General features: G+C 42.9%; 1 protein-coding gene across 5 annotated transcripts in view; it reads right to left on the bottom strand.

Annotated features, from left to right (window-relative positions):
- Positions 1–25,419, bottom strand: part of Bmper (BMP-binding endothelial regulator) — a 245,153-nt gene that overhangs the window by 83,369 nt on the left and 136,365 nt on the right. For all 5 annotated transcript variants that reach the window (XR_010053940.1, NM_001135799.1, XM_006242715.5 and 2 more), the window contains 4 exons: positions 20,552–20,661; positions 18,572–18,712; positions 16,460–16,564; positions 12,786–12,831 (listed from right to left, as the gene is read on the bottom strand). Coding sequence is in view for 4 of the 5 variants with exons in the window: in NM_001135799.1 (NP_001129271.1) it covers positions 12,786–12,831; positions 16,460–16,564; positions 18,572–18,712; positions 20,552–20,661 (402 nt within the window). In the remaining variant the exon portion in view is untranslated. The remainder of the gene's footprint in view (positions 1–12,785; positions 12,832–16,459; positions 16,565–18,571; positions 18,713–20,551; positions 20,662–25,419) is intronic.

Here is a 25,419-nt window from a genome sequence, read left to right as displayed (position 1 = left end):
AGTCTGGTTACAAAGCAGGCCCTGGGTGTCCTCTACATTCGGCAGCTCTGGCTTTGCACAAGGTGCCATTGACAGCTGTTAGCCTGCAAGGCATGTGAGAGGGAACAGATGCTCCACCAGGTGGCAGCTGGATACCTGGAAGCATTTACATTCCCTCTAACTTTAACTAAGGGGAGGCACAGGGGACAGTGTATAACCCATCAGAGACAGCAACGGGTCTGCATTAGAAAGGAAAAAGCCCAAGTCTTTTGAAAAGTTACATAGGAATTTTGTCTGGTGGTAATTGGTTTTCCCTTCTTTCCAGCACTGCACATCCTCACCAATGGACTCCCTAACTTCAAAAATCAAATCTGATTTTGATTTCAAAAATCAAATCAAAACTGATTTCAGATACCAAGCCACAGCTACCATTCTAGGACCTACCTAATATAGCCTAATGCTTCCCACCTTCCACCTGGGCTCAGCTTGTCCTACCAAAGACCTCACAGTTCATACACATGTGCATGCATGCATGTGTGTATGCACACATGAACCTGCATACATGCATATCTTTACACAAGCAGAAATTCACACATGCATACATACATACATACATACATACATACATACATACATACATACATACATAAACACACAGTACACATGTACAAACACAAACACACACATACAGGGAGAGAGAGAGAGAGAGAGAGAGAGAGAGAGAGAGAGAGAGAGAGAGAGAGAGAGAGAGAAAGCACGTTTTCTGGCTTCAATTCCATCTCACCCACCAACATCCCCAATATCTACCTCAGCCACTGCCATTTCTTTCTTTTAAATCAAAGAGCAAAACAGAGCCTCTATTTGAACCGAGATTATGCTGACTGGCTGGTCCTGTTCTGTCTCTGGGTCCCCAGTGCTTGGTCATAGGGACAGCTTTTGACCCATGCTTTGCAGATCCAACTCAGCTTCTCAAGGTTATGGGGTATTGACTGATCCATCTCCCTGACAATGTGAGTGGTTATTTTTTTACCCCACCCAATGGTTATAAGGTATTTATAACTCCTAAGTCTGGCCTTGAACTCCTTACATACACATTTCATATCTACTTCTCAGTGCCCAGAACGCCCACTGCCATACTGAGCCTCTAGTGTATATACATGTATGCATACATTAGCTGTATTACAGTAATGCATGGCATACGACCTATCAAGTATCAACCAATATCTGCTGAAAATGGGTTAATTAAACAATATACTTGGCTAAAAAGAGGTGGCCGACACTGTGTTTACTAAAATAAATACTAGTGACAGCACATGGCAGGCAGACATCAGAAGTTTAATTAATTAAATAAGTTATTTATGAAACCATTAAGAACAAATGCACTCTCAGGAAGAACAGAAAAGGGAAAGAATTATAGTTGGTGCTGAAACAATCACCCGGGGATCCCTGGCTGTTGGTCTAGTGCTCACTCGTGAACAGCAACTCCTCTCCCTTTGCAAACCCAGTTTCTTCAGCTGAATGGACATGTTCCCCACTGAGAAGCATTTTCAGAACCACAAAACTGATTCAGAATCACACACATAGGGTAAGAGAGCTTAATTCTATTCCTGCATTGACCAAGTATGACAGGCCGATCCGATCCTCAAAGAACACCACCCCCCCCCAATACCTGTGTATGTGGTATTGGATGACTAAAGCAAAGGTGACTTGCAATTCTCTTCCTGGCCAGGAAGGCAGGAACTTGGCATAGCTCATTTGCATAAGAAGAATGGGGCCAGTCATGGCTTTGAAGATGGAGGAAAAAGCCAAGGGCCAAGTGATGCAGGTACCTTAGAATCAGGGAAAAGCAAAAGAAATGACTCTCTGCCTGAGACTTTACAAGGGATGCAGCCTTGTTAGTGCCTTGATTTTAGCCCAATGAAACCTATTTCTGACTTTGGCCTCTAGAGTGTGCAAGATAATTAGTGGTGTAACGCCATGATTTCTGTGGGATTTTCCTACAGCATCCATTGGAAACTAATAACTTAGTACAGTCCAAACCGTCTAGACCAAACGGCTTCTATCAGGTGTCATGTCAGATGTGTTTTGTTCTGTATTTTAATGTTTCCTTTCCTCTTTACCATGTCTCTATACAACTTGCCTTATTACGTTAATTCATTAGAAGTGAGTCTGCAGAAGGTGCCTGTGGCCTGTTATCTCTCTGCCAATAATATAGACATGATCTAGTCTCTTCACTCCAAGGCCAGCACCTTCCCCCACTCGTGCCCCTACTTAAAGCATATACCGCAGCATCTAAGAGATGTTACTGATGGCCGGGAATGGAAAAACACATGTAGACGCTCTTCCTAGGAAAGCAGCCTATGGGATGTAGAGGCTCTTAAGGCTGATCAATGGCTCAAGCCTGATAATCAATTAAGAATATCTATTTAAAATCAGTTACAAAATTCAGCAGATGTGTTATATACTCTTATTTAATGTGTTCTATTTCATTTCCCCAACTTCAAGATCTCAAATTTAAGGTTAATTTCAGCAGTTTATCTCTGTCTTCCAGAATGCCAAAAAGTCAGTTTTTCCCTTCCTTTCTTTCTTTTTTCTTTCTTTCTTTTTCCTTTTTCCTTTCTTCTTTCCTTTCTTCCTTTCTTCCTTTCTTCTTCCCTTTCTTTTTTCCTTTATCACTAAGTAATTGTTTATTTCACACCATACACTTGGGGAAGTCTGCTGTGTCACCAAGGTCCCCATGAATAACAGATGAGGATAAGTCACCAAGCAACGAGAAGAATGTTCTGCACCGTCAACAGTTTTTGTTGTTTGCTTGTTTGTTTGTTTCCTAGTGAGTCAGGGTCTCTGGCTGTCCTGGAACTCACTCCGTAGACCAGGGTGGCCTTGAACTCACAGAAACCCATCTCTCAAGTGCTGGGACTAAAGACTAAGCTTGTGATGGAAGAAATACTTTCTACTCCCGCTACTCACAAGTCGACCTGACAGTATCTTCTCTCTTTACATAGTTCTTTCTATAGGAGAGCTGTGAATCTGGACAGAGGAGATAAACATCACATCTGGAAATTAATTTATTGTCTAGAATTAAAACACTAAGGACCTTTGGAGAGAGTCCTGTGTTTGAAACCCCATCTTACTCTGCCACTTAGTGGCTAGTGAAGCAAACTCCGTATGTAACACAGGTTTGTTTACCTAAAGCTACTGCGTTACAGAGTCTCAGGAAAGATGCCAAGATTAGAGCTGCTCGCATAGAGTAAGCATCACTTTTCTTTTTGTGAGCAAGACTGGAAGAGGATATAAAGTACGGAGCTGGTGAAAGTATAATGAGTTGAGTCCCTCCATAAAAGACGCAAAATGTAGATTAGGGGTCAGAGTGGAGTTAGCCTTGGAGGCTACAGGAGGAATGCCAATAAAACACAAACAAAGGAAGGAAGCAGCTTGTACCAGAAGAGCAGGAGACAGATCTGTCTGGAGTAAGGACTTGCTTCAGGGGACATGAGACACTCACACTGTGTAAATAAATTGGCCTGAGATTCATTGCCAGTCTGGGAAGTTTAAATATATTCCAAAGAACCAACATCTCTTAATGTCTTTCCTACAAAACATTAATCCAGCCTGTTGGATCGCCACAATGAGTAAAACTTTAAAAGCTTTGCAAGACCAGTTGGGGATGCTCCGTAACACCCCATCCTCCTGAAAACTTACAGGGCCCACTGGGTGCTGCAGTGAGGAAACATGTCTAGGTCTACCACACCCAGTATTCCTGCACATATGCAGTTAGAACCTGCCTTGAAGGTATTACTCAGGACTGCTCCTCAGCGCCAGGGGTGTTACAACACAAACCTTAGAAAACTCAGCAGTGAAGAAAGGTGGGCTAGTTTTCATGAAGGATGACTTTGGGTTCTGAAGTGGTATAGATACAGAACTGAAGGGACAGGGATGGGGGTTAGTAGAAAACAACAGGATGAGGGTACAGCCACCATGGGAATAAAAAGGAAATTATTTATTAGGAAAACAGCATAAAGAGGCAATCAACTGGACTTGATGACTGATCAGCAACAGGGGAGAGAAATGCCAGAAATATGAGAAACAGCCTTGAGTCTCCAAACCTGCACAGCTGGGCGAATGTGGAGGCCAGAATTCAGTCAATCAACAGGACTTGGAAACAGCCACTAGCCCCTCCAACCAACTCTTAACTCATTTAATCTAGGGAACCAGAGGTAGTAACTGTTGGTGCAATTCAAATGCGGTACTTACAAGGAGAATTACTCTCTTGGAAGGATAGATGCTAAGGTTCACTATTTGACTCATAGAATGTGGAGAAGTCCAGCTAGAGTTGTATCCCCGGTGCCTAACTTTCATGGTGTTGTAAAGTACCATACACACTATCAAAGGAGAAATGTAATCATTAATCCACCCATCTGCGAACACTGTAAACCACAACAGCATTGAGCCTGACAAGATATGCCCATAGGTACAGTAACAGCACAGACATTGTGGGGGTGGCCAATCACTTTCTCTGTTGGATACAAGGCTTGTTACATGAGATAGAACCCATCATTTGTTAAAGCGGGCAAAAACCTGTGGCCCTATAGGTCATAGGCGGTAGGGGGAGAATCCAATACTTTTATTCCACTAAAGGGACATAGTGTTGAAATAATTCTTAATGTCATTCGATAGCCAAAGATCAGACCATCTCTCAACCATCATAAAGACATTTCCCCTTGCAGTAGATGGCAACAGATGCAGAGAACTGGCAACTACTCAGTGTTCAGAAATAAAAGACTATGGAGTCCTCAGTCCTGGATAGGACAAACATGTCACACTTTTCCATACAAGGACTCTAGGAGATATGTGGAAGAGTGGTGGTAAGAGGCAGTGTTTTCCAGATTGAACAAGAAAGTTACACACATGAAATCATGGTAGTTATGACTGCAAGCCCAAGACTATACAGATAAGCTTAAGCCAGATATTATGCCAGCATAAGTGGGGAAATGAGCCTGGAATATCAGCACTAGGCGAAGAGCTATTGCTAGTTGATAGCCGCTGGGAAAAGAAGCATTAGTTTTCTTATATGGTATTAACCCTGGTATGTCCATCATACTCCAGGGAAGCCCTTACTCTCAAGACCAGCTGGGACTAGTTGGGTAACAACACAAACTGTGCTCAATGGGGAAGATGAACACAGAAAGAAAGAGGGGGGAGGGAAGGAAGGAGAGAGAGGAAGAGAGAGAGAGAGAGAGAGAGAGAGAGAGAGAGAGAGAGAGAGGAGGAGAGGAGAGAAAGAAGGAAGGAAGGAGAAAAGGAAGGAAGAGAAGGGAGGGAGGGAGGGAGGGAGGGAGGGAGGGAGGGAAGGAGGGAGGGAGGGAAGGAGGATGAGAAAAAGATGAAACTCAGATTTTGGTAGGAAGGGAGGAGATGATAAAGGATTGTAATGGGAGGAGAGGAGGAAAGAATATGTTCAAAAGAGATTGTATGGAATTCTCAAATAATTAATAAAATTACTGTTTAAAAGTCAAAATTTGGATAATACTGAAACCAAAATGAGAAAGGATCTATAGATGGAGTGTGGAGGTGGCTCTGGGTGTACACAAGAGGAGGAAAGATGTGAAAAGGACAGGTCCGTGCACTGAAGACACACTCTGGCCCAGCAGAGGAAGGGATGTGGCTGGGGGGTTGTGGAGGAGGAAGGCATGAATAATATGAACTGCATATCAGCGAGAAACACCACACACAGTGAGCCATCTTTTCAAATCTCTGCAAAGATGAGAGTTGATATAAAATAACCCAAGAGATCTCAAAATTAAGGTAACTTCCCAAGCACAGTGTTTCTGAACGTCGTGGACACGACTGCTTCCAAATAGAATTCCTGCCTTGTGTAAAAGAAGAAAACTGGTAAATCTCATGTATTTGAAGGCAAACCTCCAAAAAATGAAATCACCATACAGTCAAGAGAGAACACAGGGTTAGTTATGCTTCAAGTTTGAGTTCCAGTTTCTCATAGGTTAGAGTACTCGTCGACCTCTCTCATAGGTTAGAGTACTCGTCGACCTCTCTCATAGGTTAGAGTACTCGTCGACCTCTCTCATAGGTTAGAGTACTCGTCGACCTCTCTCATAGGTTAGAGTACTCGTCGACCTCTCTCATAGGTTAGAGTACTCGTCGACCTCTCTCTCTGTTTATCTTCTCTGACCTTCAGATCCTTTCGCTGGAAGACAGAACTGATCGTAGCTTCCACTTGGCAGAATCATCCTGAGAATTAAACAGCAGAGTGTGTGGACAGCATGTGCTAGAAGCCCTGCTCCACTGCAGCACGGTCAATGGCACCAGCAGGAGTCTGGGCCTCTCTGATCTCTGCGACCTGGGAGAGGCGGAAACCTGCCTCAGCTTGGCACACAGAGAATGCCTGGAGCTTGGCCTACTCACGTGACCTGATCTTCGGCTGTAACTTGGGGGTGCCCTCAGTAAGTCTAGGTCTCAGTATATTCAGTCACAACTGGACACTTGCATTTCTTTAGAGATTCAGGATGGCAGTGTGGCCACAGCATGTAAAATGTGGAGTTAATCTATATGTATTTCCATGGAAAAAATACATTCATTTATATGTAGACAGGAATGTATTTTAATGCAGTGATTTATCAATGCCATATCTCAGAATAATAGTAATATTAATTCTAATATGAATACTAATAATACTAATAATCTATCTTTCCAAAGGAAACTTGAAGGAGGGTTGCGGATGGCATAAGCACTACTTCACGATATTTGAGACCAGCTCTCTTATTCAGTATTTCTTGTGAGCCTCAGTTTCCCTGATTGAGGACTAGAAAGGGAGATCCTAGAGGGAAAGTCCACAGATGCACATAATTTTATGGCACTAAACTAAAAATGAATCAAACTGCAACTTTGAAAGCAGCATTGCACTTTCTGCCCCTACCGTCAATTATACAGAGTTCTTTCAAGTTTAAAACTGTATAGAATATTTATGCATATATCTGTATATATTGTTTGCTTAGTATAAAAAAATTAGCAGGACTTGCACTTGGCTATATAGACATCCCCCTCTGAGTTGCCATGGTGGAGGAGAAAGACTGGAAATATGAGTATGCAAAGAAAGGTAAGCCCAGAGTACAACTACCTCCACTTCTTGAGCAGAGAGGGGAACAGCCATGAGGTAGAAGGAAGCCTGGGCCTAGAATATCCTTTTCTCCCAGCATAGTGGTAGAAGAGAGAAAAGCTATTAAACTGGAGAGCTCTCTTATGATTTCTTTTCTAATCTATAACTCCCAGGGACTATAAAATCCTCAAACCTTCCTTTCCCCTTCTTGTATTGAACTTTAAATGACAAGGAAGCCAAGAACAGCAAGTACAGCTTGTCTTTGGAGCCAGCCAGGCAACACAGAGGAAACTCGGGCTCCATCTCTGACCTCAAAACCAGCCTCAGTTCCCTGGCTGCAAACTGTAGCTAATGACGTTACTTGGCCAAAAGATAGCTGTGAGATTTATATGAAATCAAATGGGACAACCATGACAGGGTTTAGATATACAGCAGATGATGATAAATAAATGTTGGCTACTGCTGTTGCCATCGCTGGTCCTGTTGGCTAGTGATGTTGATGACATTGATGATGGTGGTTGTCACGGTTAACTAATGAACCACTAAGTTACTGAGTACTCATCAAGTATTCACCCTTAGACCTAGCAGCACCGTGCCAGCCTGCCTTGTCTGTTTCTGCACCGTGTTACCACTCAAGAAGTACTACGATGTAGCTCACCCTGAAGAAATTAACCAGAGATGGAGGTTAAAGATTATTTAGTTCTTAGAGAATGGCTTCAGTCTCTTCCCTCAACTCTAGACCAGTTCGTGGCAAGGCAACTTAAAATGATAACATCTCTTAGAACAGAAAGCACAGCAAAGAAAAGGACTCATTTCCCCATAGCTATTCCTGTGTGGGCTCTCCACTAGACCACTGCTAGCATGTGGGGCTTCACTTTCAACCAGCCTGCCAGCCAAGTTTCAGAAAGTGTCAAAAGTCAGTTCCACAGGCACTAGCAGAAATTTCAGTGGCCACTAAGCTTAACACCTCCCTGGCAGGGCTAAAATCAACACCACAGATTTTTATGCCACAGGCATCCTGAGCCTAGTGTCAAATTTCCTCCCTTGCCTGAGGTAAGGACAAACTCCTAAGGCTGAGGGAACTTAAGTCCCAGAGGCTAGAACTCTTATTCAAACATTGAATTGCTGATTTGTAGAGGGTCCCTTGGTGGAGATTTTTCATAGGTTGGCTTCAAGGTCATTCTTTCATCGCCCGTCATGCCCCTGACTCCTCAGAAAGTTAAATTATTGTCCTTTTGGCCCTACAACACTCGCTTTGTTTACTGAGACATAAAAAAATGCATCAGGCATCCCAATGGGCTTAGAAAAGAAAGACTTGCCAACAAAACTAGCCGGGGCAAATTCTGCAGCTAGCTGTCCTGAGGTCAGGCAAGAGGCCCAGGGCCCATGATAAGCTGGTGCGGATCCACTGACCTGCACACAGCTAGAAGCTAACCCCTTAGGGTATGGTTAAACACTCTTTTGGCAACTGTGCACCTCCTGACACCCTAAGTTGCTGAAATTCGGTATTTCCTGTGACTTATGGGATGTGTGGCTAAGGTTATTTCAATCACGTGTACATATATATGTGTGCAGTAGACCCTACCAGTCTCAATGTTTCAAAACTACAAGCTTGCATTTAGGATTGAGGGTGCCTCGGCTTAACACGAGCTATGCAAAGGGTTTAAGTAATCTGTGACATCTGGGGTGGGGAGGATGGGTAAACATTGTCCTAACAGTTTTGGATGCCTCCAACTTGATTAAGAGATTAACGTCTTTCACAACCAATCTCTCAGTCCCCAACCCCACGCCTCCATCCCACCTCACCCCCACATTGAACTTATCAGTGAAAACTTTGACATCGAAGTATTATTTCCAAGTTTGAGAACGGCTCTGAAGCCAACATAGGATTTATCTGCTTCTTGGGCTCTGTGGGTTGGTGAGGTCAAGAGTCCACCCACTACTTGCCAGCACACTATAAAAGGGCATTTCACATAAACCAAATGCTACAGTAATCGCCAAGTGTTCGTCCCGAGTTCTGACGCTTCCTGGCACCCAACTCATGGTCACGTGACGCCCAGCCAAGCTGAGAAAAACTGCCTTCCAGCTACAGCCTCATACCTTGGCAAGAAAGCGCTTTTGCCAAAAGTTTTATGAAGTTTGTTTAGCTCACTTCAAATATTTTACTTTAAGTAAATCATCCAAACCAAATTCAATTCTTTCTGTTGGAAAGGAAAATGGTATGTCTCGAGTTATTAATAAGAAGCTATGCTTTTTAGATTTTTCCTTGGGCCTGACTCTAAGAGGACTCCCTATGTTAATATAGTTCTCATTACACCTTTAGATCCACCTTACCTGCTGTTCTGATACTACGGAGGGCACCCTGGTTTTCTGCCATGGTGACTGCTTCCTACCTACCCAGCAATCAACTTGGGAACTCTGACACATGTGAAAATTAAACTGCGAACCATTTATTTTGTTTCCTCTTTGCCAGGACAAAGATGCCAAATTCTACTAAGATGAGCCCAGGCAGGAGGGAATTCTGTGAGATTTGAGTGAGCATCAGTGGAGTGTCACCACTAGAAGCACCATCATTCACTTAACATCTACAATCAACAGGAACCCACAAGGATGTGAGAGGGGTCCTCAACTTCACATTTGAATGCATATATGTATTTATGTAGGTATGTAGTCTTGCTTCCTTACAGAATATATTAAAAGGACTATACATATGCATATGTTGAATAATTCAAAGTAGTAAGTGTGATCACATACAGTAGAGGCAGAAGTAAATTCAGGTATGCTGTTAATTGTAGCCTGCATTTTATTTCCCACTTCTGAGCAACGGCAGTCATTTTTAAGCCACCGTGCTACATCTTCATATATGCCTTTATAACTGTTTGTAAATGCAGGGAATTGAAATATCAAAGCATATTCAATGAACCTCAAGGCCTTTTGGTTTTAGGCTAGCAGAAGGACAATGTGATTTTTCTTTCATACTGTGCTGAACCAGCAGGTACTGGCAGTAAGTAAGCCATCGCTGCTTGTCCCTTGGTGTTTGTCTCCGAATTCACATGGGCATCTGTCCCTGTTTGGAATATCACTAGTTGACCTTGACGAGACATTTGTCAATGTGTGGAGACATTATTGGGTGTCACTTTGAGGTTAGGGTTGTTGCTAAATATTCTGCAATACACAGGGTGTCCCTAAAACAAAGCGGACCAGGGTGGATTGTCAATAAAACAAAGGTCGAAAACCCTGGGATCTTCTAGTTTTAGAAAACACCAGCCTTAGTTTAAGGTTTTGGCCTCGGTTTCTCACTCTCGAAACCCGTATGCCAGAAGAGGTTTCATAACTAATAAGCAGAGGAAAGAATGAACCCAAGTCTATAAAAGCAAAGGAATTTCACAGTAGGAGGTCTTAGACCATAGCTAAGGGACACCAGGAGATGTCTACCTGGATGCACTACGGAAAGCTGGGCATTGCTTAAAAAAAAAAATGGAAGCTATCCCATCTCTGAGCTGAATCCGAACAAATGATCGTCGCCAAGGAGAATGTGTTTTACAGCAGTGAGGGAAGATGGGCTGGAGAGCAAGGGAGGGTAAACAGATGGAAAGAACACCAGGGGAGATTGAGAAATAGCCATCTGATGATATAATTCAGGCTTGTGCCGAGAGCCGCATGCCTGCACGCTTCCAGCTCTGACCTGCAGGTGCAGGTGCAGCCCGTGGCCTCCCAGTGCCCCTCCAGCTGGGTGGCTTTCTCTGGCTGTCTCCCTGGCTGACGGAAAGGATGAATCGTTCAGAGACTTCACACAACACAGCACTCGATATGGCTGATTGCAAACTGCTGTCCTCCATGGTCTTCTATTTTCCCTTTTATTTCTTTATAAGTCACCATACTTCCTAGATATGGAAAGGCCACCGTGTAATAGAGAAACTAATGCAATCTAGCTTTATGCCTGCGTAGAGGTGGACGAGCCCATCTCCTGCCTGCAGAATTAAACCTATAGAAAACGCACACCAGGTTTTCCTTGTAATAGAGAAACTAATGCGATCTAGCTAATACGTCACTAATCACCATTTTGACTCTCTGAAATCTGGGCAATTCAAGATTGAGGTTGTTTCTGCAGAAAGCCCACATGCTTATGAGGCTGATAGCCAGAGAATCAGAAGATGTAACACATCTATGTCATGCAAATGAAGAGGTGGACTGCAAAACATCAGGCGTTCCCGGAAGGTCTGTCTATACTTCTGCTGCATTATCTACATTCTATGGAGAAATGCAAACTTGTTCACTGGTGTGGCTGCAGAGAAAAATGTTCGCAGTGCAGAGTGGAGACTGAGCATAGAGAAGGGAATGAAGCAGAATGTAGCCTCTGAAGCGGCCATAACCAGAGAGTCTCCGGGAGACAACGAAGGGGACTAATTCCAGTAGGTGCTTCTGAATCACCAGCATATCGATCATAGCTGTTCTTCTTTCTGCAGTAATTCTGAATCTGCCCTCATGCATCATTGGCCTCCCTTGAGCTAGTTTATGACTTCATTATCTTCAAAGGAAGGCTCTTTTATTAAATCTATAACTTATTTTTTGCTAATTTAATGAGCAGTTTCATCCCTTGCAAAGTTTCAAGGCTTTCTATCTTTAAAATAATAACATATATTAGACAAGAAAATATATGTATGTGTATATATAATGCATTAACACAGAACAGCTGTCCATATGTAGTTTTGTATAGCTATAAAATGACATATATTTATGTATTTGTTATCTGAGGATATCAAACAATCAAAGGGGAGAAACCAGGGTTTCTTGGAGCAATATTAACTTTGATTTTAGACAAACGAAAGAAACAAACCTGTTTCAATAAAAAGCTGCTTCTAAATGCCACAAAAGTCTACTTCTCTAAGCCGGACTGGCTCATAAAACAGTTTCTAATTAATTTCCTGGATCTGCTAATACTACCACCATGTAGTTATCAAAAATAACTTAACAATGTATTTCTAACACCATTCTTTCAATAGCATACTTCATTAAGCTGTCTTGAAGCCAAGTAAGCTTTGGGACTGGCATGGTGATTTTTCTAATGAATGTAGGCAAAAGTCCCCATATGGGGCTGCTGTAAAGTCAGCACAATGCTCTGTCCCTGAGATTCATCCCTATTAATCAGGGGCAGCCTCAGATAGCTCTCAAACATCACAACAATTCGGTAGAACCTTCAGGAACACATTTAAGAGCATCAGAATGCAAACTCATTGCCATTATCAATATCAAATGTGCCCAGGAGAAAGGATGAGGAGTTAGGGGAGGGAGGAGGAAGTGCAGTTCCTTGATGGTGTAAGGAGAGGAAGTCAATGCCCTAGAGATTCTGAATGGCTGGCTATACAGGGTATCATCCTCTTAGCCCCAAGGACTGCAAATGCTATTAGCAGTTTTAAATGTACATTAAGTTATCCGTTCTTCCTTAAAACTCCGTCTATCCATTTATCTTCCTGAGGTCTCCTAACAGCAGATGGTGGTGGAAATATCCACACTGGTTTCAGTCCAGCTTCTGTGAGATGGCGGCAGTTGATTGCAGGTGCCCGTGGGGAGGAGGACAAGCCCATCTCATACCCATAGAATTAAATCTATAGAAAACTTACACCAGGTTTCCCGCTGATCACAAAACGTTCAACAAATATCATGAGCACATTTTCCCAAAGAATGAACTTACTTTCAGTACAAATAGGGCAGCATCCTTTTCTGTTGAGAATTTTACCCTGGTGGGGGGTGGGAGAAACCAAAAATAATTAATGTTAAGAGATGGTCTGCTGAGGAGAAATCTCTTTTTAAAATATAGCACCAGATAAAGCAAGGAAATCAGCCCAGACTGTACTTGAACTTGACGGTTGCCATGGTGGTGAAATGACCATGCTGCAGGTTTGCAGGCCAGGCAAGGCCATTCCAAAAAGCTTTCCCGTTTTCATCCTCTTAGAAGCGGGCTACCTCAAAGTATGATGTGATTTCTTCCTCAGAAGGGAGGAGACAGGCTGGACACAGCTTTCTCATTGAGAGCCAAGCCAAGTGCATAGGCATACAACTGGGGACCACTGACACTCTGTCCATAGCAGCAGGACCTCTTCCTGCCGTTGCTCTGAACAGCTCTCTGGTACCCCGCAACCCAGGCTGAGGATGCTCACATCCTACACACGTGGTACAGCACGGACCAAACTCAGTCAGGCTTCTTCCCCTGTGGCATCACGCAATGCATGCTAACTCACTGTTAAACAAAGCAAGAAGCGGTGAGTTCTAGAGTGCTGAATAATTTTCTATCTCTGCTCTGGAAGTGCACTGCCATTTCCTAGGCAAATATCTTCTTCTTCTTCTTCTTTTTTTTTTTTTTTTTTTTTAATGCCTGACATTTAAAGAAGGACACGTACTCTCCAGACCTGTACCAGAGAATGGCCTTTCCTTATCTCTGACACAGTGATTCCTCACACGGAAAAAGAAACGTGGTGGAAGCTGATTAACATTTAAGGAGCGACACTTGCTTCATGACCTAACGGTGGGTTGCTCATGAGGGTTTAATGAGCCAGATTGCTAAGGCTTAATGAGATGACAGCCATTGCTACCAAGAAGTGGGAAGTCTTTCTGAGCTGAGGATCTCTCCCTCCTTGGGTGAAGAAGCCGGTGTCACATAACACAGCGTGATAGAATCAGAAAGTTAACTTCATTTCATGTAACCACAGGCCATGCTCTTTTGTTACAGATTTGTAAGCCGCGGTTCTTCGAGACAATGTATTATCTACCACATGCAGACAGACTGCTGTGCATGCCTCATGCTTCCTCTCATTTGAAATTCACAACCACGCTCTGAGGAGAGGCGATCTCGTCCCCTTTGCACAGAGAACTAAGGAACCAAAGTGTACTAAGGTATGGCCCAGGTCAAAAGCCCAGAGCCCAGACTCTGTTCGCCCTGGTGAGCGGTTTGCAGGGCAGGTTTGAATATTTTCAAAATAAATAATCACGTTAGCTTTTCAAATGACATTTTGCTGATGAAGAACTAAAGCCAAGCCTGATTCATTTCTTGTATCTACTGAGCCTACTGTGGCGTATTAAGCTCTCTTATGGCATGGGCAATGCCGAGAGCCTTAATACAGTTCTTCATGTCCTGCTGGCCCTAACTATAAAACTACTTTTGTTGCTACTTCATAATTATAATTTTGCTGTTAATAATCATAATGAAACTATTTGATAATGTGGGGTGTCTGATATATGATCCCTGTGAATGTGTCATTTAGCACCCTCCCAAGGGGTCCCGACCCACAGGTTGAGAATTGATGCCATGGGAGATGTCATGGAATGATTTCCACAGAGGCTCAGACAAGGCACGTTGCCCCATTTGGAATGGTGTGAGTTAAAGCTGCGTTCCTAATCCAGGGCGCCTGGGTGATTCTCTGCATTTGTATTTCACCAGACACGGCCATTGCCCGTGTGCGGTGAAGCTGGTCCTGTTGGTAAATAGGTCTGTGGGGTCAGAGAGCCTGGGCAGTGTGTAATGAGCTGGAAACTGGACGGACGATCTGTAGCCTCATCTGGAAGAAGGGTCAATTCAGCACCTACCTCAGTGGAGCTGTCTCAGGAGAGTGAGGTTAATTCTGTGACCAGAGAAATGGTCTCAATATAAACTAATGGTATCAAAGAGTGTACTGAGGGTCTCACCCCTAGAGCTTTGGGAGTTCCCTAGGAAGGCAAATAGTGACTACAACCATAGACCCCTTCTGAAAAGGGGGAAGGGATGTACCTGGAAAGGTGACAGCGGGGTGGGGGGTGGGAGGAGGCAGAGTTTTTCTAATTTTAGTATCTTTTTAAAATTTCCCTAATCCATGTAGGGAAGGAGAAATAAACTGAGAAAGTGCTGTCTTTTCTTTTTAAAGGATTTCACGGTAGAGCTAAACTATCTTCCAAAGACCTCGTGCTGGCCTCTGAGAAGGGGAAGTGTGAGGAGTTGGAAGGATGCCTAGAAACAGAAAGGTGGTCTTGGCGGCCCCAGCCAAGTCAGGGCACTGAGAAGCAAGGGCAGAGGGGGCGGGGCTGGGGGCGGGGCAGAGGCCTTCCTGGGAGGGATGGACTTGCGTCGCCTGAGTGTAGCATACACAGTAAGATGGCTAGGGAGAAGTAGGCGACATAAAGAGCTGTGACCTTGCAGCAGAAACCCCCGATCCTGCTACAAGCGGCAGAGCTGAAGTGAATCTACAAACCCCTCAGTGGCCTGCCGAGGCGAGTTACTCGAGCCACCAGGTTGGCACCGCTTCCCAGTTTTGTCTTGTAGAATAAGGAAGCCCATTATTACTAACATGTGCCGGGAGAGTTCATTAGCAGTGAGGGTTCCCCCGAGGACTGGCAGAAATGATGTGATTTCATTTTTCCCAATGAATATTTATAAGCAGCCCATGTTCAAGTCTGTGTATTGTACCTACTTTTTTTTTCCCCTTATGGGAAGTTTTCAGTTTTATGTCTGAGGCTTTTAAAGCAAGACTAATTAGGGGATTTTTCCCCCTTCCCCCCCCCCAATTCAGTTGTGCAATGGCAACAGCTGTTGTTTTTTTGTGCCTCATTTGGCGCTCAAGTAAAAACAGCAACTTTTTGTTTATAATAATAGCAGATGTGGATAAAATTAAAAGCTTTCTATAACGGAGAATAGAGGACATGCTCTGAATATATAGATATGCTTTCTTCGTTCACGGGAAGGCACTAAATAGGTTTGACATTCTCTCAAAAAAAAAAATGTACAAAGCCTTGAAAGGTTTCAAGTTGCCGAGGTGAATTCAATGGAGCCCATACTTCAGAAGACAATGGTGGCTTTATTCGAGTCTGGGCTGTGGGTTTTTTAAAAGAGGTATTTCCATAAGGATGCTGTTTCCATGTGGGGCTACAGTTGGAGGCCAGGGCTAGAGAGGAATTTTCTACAGAGGAGTTGGGGCTTCTGTGAGGCCAGGAAGTCCTCCTTGGGAAGTTACTATTAAACAACCACATATTACCCTGACTGTGAGAGGAAAGCTGAGATTTGAGAGAAAGAAAGAAGGAGAAGCAAAATGTGGCTACGTTGTTAAATTGAAAACCCAACGGTAGAAAGCACGGTGTAGACAAGAAAGTTGGAGACACGTTTGCAAAAGTTTGAGAGATGTCAATAAAGAGCGGGAAGAGAGCAGCAAAACAGGTCTTTAGTCACACAAGGCTGGACTCCAAGCAGGGATGGTGAGAAAGAATCAGGAAGCTGAACAAGGGGCTTCAGCTACTGGGGTGTATATGCAAGCTTTGGGAATTCCTGGTTGTCTTTTCAGAAAATGGCATATGCCGTGCATTTCCCAAGGTAACAGAGAAAAATAAAGCCAAATCCCTACGTACCTGTGGGCAGCTGCTAACAGGGACACACTGCTTCTTTCGACACTCCGTCTTCCCCTTCACGCAAGCGCAGATGCTGCAGTTGACCGAGGACCACATCTCTCCATCCTGCAGGACACAGCACAGAATTCCGCGATAAGTAGAACTGAGCAAGTGGATTACGGTGTCCCCTCCTTGAGGAGAGCATGCCTAAGCTACCTAAGTCGGGCGGCTTCACTTATGTGACTCTGAGGAATCTCTATGTAGTCCACTTGACACAGTGGGTCGGGAAGATTTCACTTTGAAAGGCGGGAGAATCTTGGTCCAAAATATGAAGCATTCTTCTGGGTCTAGGCAAGTCATGTGACACCTTGCCCCTCATGTGCTCACACGTTTTCACTTTCACCCCAGAAAACAAGGAAGTATGAATTTTCATACATGATGCAGGAGCAAATCCTAACTTTCCTCTGATTAAGGGAATTGAAAGATTTGCTATGTGGGGCATCGCAGTTAAATTGAGATGCTCAGACATGGTGACATTAGACAGCTGTGCCATGCCCCAGAGCCACCCGGGATATGAAGGGAATGGAAGTTATTTAAATAATTCTCAGCGTCCAGGTGGACACCTTGTGAGCACCCATGAACACACAAAGCTCAGACAGACCAGTCCTAGAGACATGACGTGTACTTGCACATTGCCTGGCTAACGCTCTCCTCCCAAAATGTAGTATGGCACTTTGGGACATAGACTAATTCTTGATTGGATAGAAAGATACTCAATGAATGCACTGGGCTCCTCAGATTTACAGTGTGCAGTCGGTGATCAGCCAGAACGAATCAGGCAGGAACATACCTGTACTAAAGTGTGAAATGTCAGACAACAGTCAGATATAACCACAAGATGGAGGGCACTTCCGAGGCCCACAGACCCAAGATCTCTAGTGCATCCTGTCCTTTCTCAGTTTTTAAAGATATCTTAAAGACTGCCAACCCCCTAATCCCTTTCAGGTGAGAGAGAACTAACCAAATTTGTCTGTAAAGGGCATTGAACTTATAACTGTTCTATAAGCAAACATTCCCAGGGCCCCCAATCTCTGAAAAGTACTTTAACCTCAGTTACTAAAAGACCATCTTTCTAGAAAGTGGCTTGAAAGTGTTTTGTCCAAAGCATTAGTATGAGAGAAGTTTGTTTTATCTTGGTGCTCTGAGCCCAAATGGTGACTTTGAATAAAGAGTAGTTTATATGAGTGTCTCTGAAAGCTTGCTGTCTTGCCCTCTCCTTATGGACATAATACATCTTCCTCTTTCTTGCAGGGTCCATAAGAATTCAGACCTCTCTCCAATCATGTCAGTGGGTAGGAACCCTGAGGGAGCTTCCACATCTGACATGACATTAAGATTCTAGGTGCTCACGGTATCATCAAGCAGTTTTTTGGTACAAAGTCTCCCTCATCTTTAAGGAAACCGTAGCAGATACGAGAAGGGAGATAGTCTGAACAAAGCCAACACTGGCTTCCTGAAGCCAAATGGTTACTACATAGTTTTCCACTTAATATCACTGTAAAACAATGAGGCACACATGTCAGGCCCTGTTGGAAGGTCAGTAAGCAGCCCTTTGAGTACCTTGGAGCTCGACCTTCAAACTTATACTGGTCATTTACATGGTAAACATCCTCATGAGAACACCTTCTAGTTGAGCCTTTTTTAAAAGAGAAAGTTGTGAAATGCTGCTGAAAGCACCAAGTTTTAGATCCATCAGGATCTCGCCATAGCCATGATCTTGACAAAGTAGACTTAGCATTCCCAAGTAAATGGTATGCTCTCAGTCGATTGGGCACCATAACTATACCAGCCATTTGGCATGCTCAGCAGCGCCTTAGGCACTGGCTGATCACATGTAGAAAGACCAATAACACTGACATGTGGAATGGTCCATGTCCTTGATTTTATAAATATAAATATATATACACATATATATGCATTTGCAAATTAATATATCAAATATGCATGTGTGTTTTTAAATGTATAAATTATATAAAATTCTAATCTGCATTATGTCCAGAGCTTTTGAACAGTCATTGTAATATGATGGCTCCCACAAGCTCATGACACTGTAATAGCTTATCTCATACGTACCCTGAAAATCTTGCTACCGAACTTGCATACTTTGACATCTTCAGGGGGCACCCGGAGGAGACACTCTTCACAACAGGCATCCTCATCAGTATTACAGACACCCGGGTGGGAACATTTTTTCTTACAAACCATTGTAGAGTCCTAGAGACACCAAGGCAAGGCAGACTAAAAATTAAAAATGATTTTCTCCTCTCCTATACAACCTTCCCAGCCCTCTATTAATAATCCATGATGGCTCTAAGTCATGCTCTCCTACCACCATGCTTTAATGTCGTATGAAAACACTTTCCATCCCCTTCAATACATGCTTCCTGACTAATAGCTATAACAGATAAGGATGTGGCACACTCCCAGACTTGCTTCTACTGGCCTCTAACTTCATGCTCAAGACCCCAGCATTCTTTCTCCGTGGGACAAGGAATTCCAGATCAGTATTGGCCAACAGATTCCCTTCTTCCTGCCTTTCTTTCATTTTTTACATAATAGAGCTTGTTTGGTTTTCCCAACCTGCTGTAGAAATCAAGAAGAACCTTGAGTGAGTCTGTTACATCGGGATGCTCTAAACAAATAGGAAGGGGGTGTTGATATAACAAATCCCATCTGTGGTAGTTTAAATAAAAATGCCCCCTCTAGACTCATATATTTGCATGTTTAGTCCTGAGTACATGAACTGTTTGAGAAAAATTAAAGTATTAGGGGGCATGGTGTTGTTGGAGGAAGTGTGTCACTGGGGTTAAGTTTTGAAATTTAAAAAATTCATCCAGGGGGTTGGGGATTTAGCTCAGTGGTAGAGCACTTGCCTAGCAAGCGCAAGGCCCTGGGTTCAGTCCCCAGCTCTGAAAAAAAGAATAAAAAAAAAATTCATCCAGACTTAGCCTCTCTCTCCTCTCTCTCTCTCTCTCTCTCTCTCTCTCTCTCTCTCTCTCTCTCTCTCTCTCTTTCTCTCTCTCTCCCTCCTTCGCTCCCTCCCTTCCTCCTTCCCTACCCTTCCCTCCTCCTCTCTCTGTCCTTCCATCCTTCCCTCCCTCTTAGATATAAAGCTCTCAGCTACTGCTCCAATTCCATGCCTGCCTGCCTTCCTCCATGATGATAGTGAACTAACATTCTGAAACTAAGGAAGCATGACACTAAATGCCTTTATAAGCGTCGCCTTGTTTGTGGTGTCTCTTCACAGGAATAGAGCAGTAATTAAGACATACCTGACTCATCATGTATTGACTTTCCCGAAAATGTCTATGAACTCACGTTATGATAAGCCCCTGACAAGTTCAGGAAAAGCATTCATTCCAGTTCCCCTGGAAGACTGAGACACAGTGCCTGATTATGTCTCAAAGCCCTAGATTTCCTGAAAACCCCAAATGGTGTAAATGATAGCATAATTAGCTCTCATTTGTGGGCAAAAGGGCAATCCCTCATGCAGGAGAACCATGAAGGTGACATGTTTCAACAAAGGCTTCGTTTCAGCTTTCAAGAGAAAACTGGCCTGTGAGATGTCAGTGTGAATGTGATGTCATGGGCATGGAGACCAGGTTCACAAGGTGTTGCTCTGTGTCTTTATAGAAAGCAGCATGTACAGCAGGAGTTGTATGTTTAACATGGGATCATGCAAACCATGGAATACAGGCATCACCTCATAAGAGTTTCCATGGGCTTTGAAATTGATCAGGTTTATCTCTGTAGTGAACTATAAAACCATGCCTTTTTCTTCCCTTGCATACAACTGAAGTTATTTTCACTGCCAGGTGTGCTACAGAATTCACCTCAGATAGGTAGATTCCCTAGAACACGACTATCTGTATTTGATTGTAGCCATCCTTAGGATGGCTTCTGGATCTTCTTCATAACCTTGAGTATGAGTATACTCTTCAGATGCCACTGACAATGGTTCCTCCTGAGGAGCAAAATGCTATCACATTTGCCTACAGTTGTACTGTAATCTAAGCCCATTGGACAGCACCACAGCCCCAAGAACCCCCTTACCTTGCAAGTGCATACTGTGCAGTTATCATAGACAAATGAGGCTCCATTGTCATAAACATCACTGCGAAACAGGCAGCTCCCAAAAGGAAGGTCAAATACTTTCCTCTGGCCTATAGAAACACAAGAGTAAGCAAAATGTAAGCAAGACAGAAGCCAGACATATCCCATTTTTACCACCTTGTCATTGATAATTACATCACATTATATTACAATCACACAAGACCAGGTAAATGTGATGTACAAAAATAGAGCCTTTGGTCAGGTATACCAGGAGGTCCCTAAAAATTATCAACGTGAAAAGCCATAGTATCAAAGTTTAATTCCACAATAAACTTTGCAGATTAGTGAACCATTACTATCTGCTTACCCCAATGAGCCTCACATGAAGTTAGGCTCATTTCAGCACAACATGGTGAATTCTAGACATTTGAGTCTAACTCTGCTGTATCTTAACGAGTAATATCCTCTCCCAATGTGGCATCAGTTAGAAAAATTAAGATATCCTAAGGGTTATCATGAAGTGGCATCTCTTATGGTCTGAATAATCACGTTCCCACAAAACTCAGACACTGAAACCTAACCACCAAACAATAACATTAGCAGGCGAGAGTATTGGGAGGTGATTAGCCCATAGGGCAGAATTCCCACTAAAATGTCTTTACGTAACAGACCCCAGAAACACTGCAACACCCCTGATTTGAAGAACACAAAAAGGAACATAAATGAGCTATGAAGAAAAATCTCAAAGAATCTGTAGGAACCTTGTTCTTGGACTTCCCAGGCTCTAGAAATGCATTTCTGCTGTTTAAAAGCTACCTGGTCAATGTTTTATTCTGATGGTCTAAATAGGTTTACACATGAGATCTGGAAAGAAATGACACAAAGGCATAAAAGGAAACTTATTTCAAGGTACATAAAAGGTAACTCCAATTCCATGTGCCATATCCTGCTTTGGTGAGGACTGGACTGATGGATGAGGAGCCAACACACTCCCATCCCAGAAAAAGGATATGATCTGATTTATTCCTCTCACCACTGGAGTTTCTACTCACAAGACAACATGCAACCATCTCTGAAATGTTACTTTAATTAAAGACTAAGTTAAAAACCAATAATTCATGTTCACTGAGCAATTTATGGCCACATTCCTCTTTCTTTTATGGAAGATTAATATTCGGCATTAGTAGGACTGATGGAATCTTTATCAGTAGGCTCAGAATGTCCACAGGCATATTAAATGCTGCTCTTACAATTACAGTTGTTGGAAAGAGAACTAATGGGAGGTAAGAAAAACTTGTTTTCTTCTATGAAAGGTCAAGGATTCAGAGCAGAACCAGAGCTAAATCAACTGGGTCTCATCATGAGTAAAACACTGGCCAGACATCAGAAGACAACAGTGAGGTCTGCTTTGGATCTCGTAGATAGACTCCTTCATGACCTTGGGTGTGATCATTCTGGGCTCTCTGACTTCACCCATTACATGGCATCAACAACCACTGGCCCCTGTCATGATCTCTATCTGTAATGGTCATGATAAAGGATGCAACCAAAAAATAGCCCATGATTAGACAAAATTACCCATAATCATTATGCTTTCTTGGCTTCTATCTGTATGTGTGGTGGGCATGTGTGTGTGTGTGTGTGTATGAGCGTATCTGCATACTGCACGTGTGTAGATGCAGGTGTGTGTGCTGTGTGGGGTGTGTGTGTGTGTGTGTGTGTGTGTGTGTGTGTGTACATTTATGTGTGTGCATGTGTATGTACATGCATGTTTGGATGCCATGGCCTGACATCAGGTGTCTTTCTTGATTTATCTCCATTTTATGGCATGTTCTCTCACTTGTATCCAGAACTCAATGATTGGACTAGTGTAGAAAGCCACTTCTAGTGGTCCCCTGTCTCTACTGCCACAAGATGGGATTGTAAACTACCCACATGTGAGTCTATTTACCACCTGGGCTCTGAATATTTAAATGATTGTCCTCGGGGCTGGGGATTTAGATCAGTGGTAGAGCGCTTACCTAGGAAGCGCAAGGCCCTGGGTTTGGTCCCCAGCTCCGAAAAAAAGAACAAAAAAAAAAATGATTGTTCTCATACTTGCATGGCAAGTACTGCTACCCACTGAAATATCTCCATAACCCATCACCATTATTAATATCCTAATTAATACACATAATTCTCATGTTCCCAAACACATCTTGAGATGTTTTAATTTACAGAAACATATAAATCAATCCCCTCCCCGAGTATTCTGCTAAGAATCCCTCTGATGTTACTCTAGAGCAGCAGAAAACCATTAGTTGGGTCAGGGGGTAGTAGTACTGTCTTTGTGCCAGCACTCAGGAGTCAGAACTCCGAGTTCTTATCTATGGAGTGAGTTTTCAGGAAAGCCAGAGATACACAGAAAAACCCTGTCTTAAGAAAAATAAAAGGGTCTCTTGCTCTTACTCTTACTCTTCTCTTCTCTGCTCCTGTGCCTTCTTTGTCCCTCCCTGTCCCTTGTCTCCCCATCCCCTCCCTTCTCTCCACGTGCTCATGGCCAGCCTTTGTTCCTCCCCTCTTCTACTCTTCTTCTCTCATTAAACCTCTTCTCATGGAAAAAAAAGAAAAAGGAAAGGAAGGAAGGGAGGAAAAGATAGAAGGAAGGAAGAAAGGGAATGGGGCAGGGAGAGGAGGGAGGAGGGAGGGAGGGAGGGAGGGAGGGAGGGAGGGAGGGAGGGAGGGAGGGAGGAAGAAAGGAAGGAAGGGATAGAAAACCATTAGTTGAATCACATGGATTGACCCATGCCATTATAATTACATCTGCCAAGACATGTCTTAGTTTTAGAACACTATAGTGTAAGAAATATCTCTAACCAGTTTTAAAAATATTTAGTATAGCAACGATGTTAGTGATTTTTCACAAATTGAACATTATTCTATCAGTCCATCAGAGATACACATCTACCCTTGAGAAGCAAAGTAAAACTCTGCTTCTCTGGAGTAGTTTGATAATTATGACTTGGTTGACTTTGCCCATACTTTATATGTACCACAAGTATTTTACAACTGAACACAAACATGGCCAATGTCAGTCAGTTACAATCAGTCAATAAAAATAAATAAATAAATAAATAAATAAAGCCCTTTAGATTTCAATATGCTGTTTGTATTTTTATTCAATTCTGCGAAATTTTATCCTTCCCTTTTGATTTTTTCTTCTACCCAATTTCAGTTACTTAGCTTTCATAAATTTGTATACTTCTATCATTTTTATTGCTGTTGATATTCAGCAAATGCCATCACTTGTGGGGAGAGGCATCCCAAAGAATGGGAAGAAATCTTTTCCATCTATGTATTTGACAAAGGATTAGTATCTACAATATACAAATAACTCAAAAAATAACACCAAGAACCAGACCACTCAATTAAAAAATGGGGCATAGAACCAGACAGAAAATTCTCAAGTAATGATGCACAAATGGTTAAGAAATATGTTTTAAAATGTTCAACATCTTTAGCCATTAGAGAAATGCCAATTAAACACTGCTTTTATATTTCACCCTACCCCAGCCAGAACAACAAATATCAAATGAACAGACAACAGCAGAAACAAAGGCATAACTAAACAGGGACAAATACTGGCTTGGCTGTAAGGAAGGGGGAACAGTTACTCACTGCTGGTGAGAATACAAATTGCTGTGGTTATTAGTACAAATGAGTTTGGAAGTTCCTCAAAAAGCTGAAAACAGATCTATCATAGGGTCAACTCAAGTGTATTCCAAAAGGAATTCATATCCTGATATAACAATGTCTGCTCATTCATGCTCAATACTGCTCTGTTCACAATGGCCATACAATGGAGACAGACTATCCATTCATTCATTCATCAGCTAATAGTTGGATAAAGAGAATGTGGCATATTTACACAAGGGAATATTATCCAGCTGTTAACAGAAATGAAGACTTCAAGCAAATGGATGAAGCTGGAAATTATCATTCTCAATGAGATGACACAAACCCAGAAAGCCAAAGGTCTCCTGTCTTCTCTCATGGGCACACGCTAGCTTTGAGTCTTCAGATACTTATATTTCATGTGGAATGGACATAGAGTTCCAAAAATTACTAAGAGGCCATAGTGTGGGACTTTCAAGTGGAAAGAGACAGAACACATCGGTACAAACTTACACTGATGTGCTCAAAGTATTAAAAGGAAATAATGGAATGGGAAAGGTTAACTCGGGGTAGTGGGGGGGAGGGCAGTAAATATGGGGAGGAATTAATAGCACAAAAGTCTTTTGAAAAAGTAATATGGTAATCTAACTCTGTACACTCACACACAACACACAAATACAAACACATACATAGACAAGAGATTGGGGGGGGGGTTGCCCTATGACCAAAAAATAATGCCTCCATTGTATACTAAAGCCTAACATAATACAAAGACCCCTGCCAAGAACGAGTTGCTTATTGTGGAGTCGTTGACAGCTGATGTCCTAAGCCTACAGCCCACAGCCAAGCAGTGCAGGCCATTTATTACCCCGGGCTGTTGGTTACCCTCTAGAACTTGAAGACTATTGTTGACGACACCATAGCCTTGAGTCATGAAACATGACAAAGCAAGCTAGTGCTGACGTCGTTCCTACTTGTTGGCTTTGCGCTGGAAGGTGTTACCCACATTACCAGAGGAGGAAGCTCCTCATCACTCTTACCCAGCTGTGAAGAGGGCCAGCTACGTTAATGACTGGCCTGGCAAGCCTGCCCCACTGGAGCTATATTGTTATGACATTGTGGAAGTAACCAAGCAGTTCCTGACTCAATTTCTGTCATACTCTACAACATGAACCTCATAACTGGCACCGTTGTCGAGCCGAAAACCCATGGCT

The sequence above is a fragment of the Rattus norvegicus genome, chromosome 8 (genome assembly GCF_036323735.1).
Source record: "Rattus norvegicus strain BN/NHsdMcwi chromosome 8, GRCr8, whole genome shotgun sequence".
NCBI lineage: Eukaryota > Metazoa > Chordata > Mammalia > Rodentia > Muridae > Rattus > Rattus norvegicus.
Note: the sequence above shows the minus strand (reverse complement) of the source record. Positions and strands in the feature narration are given on the sequence as shown.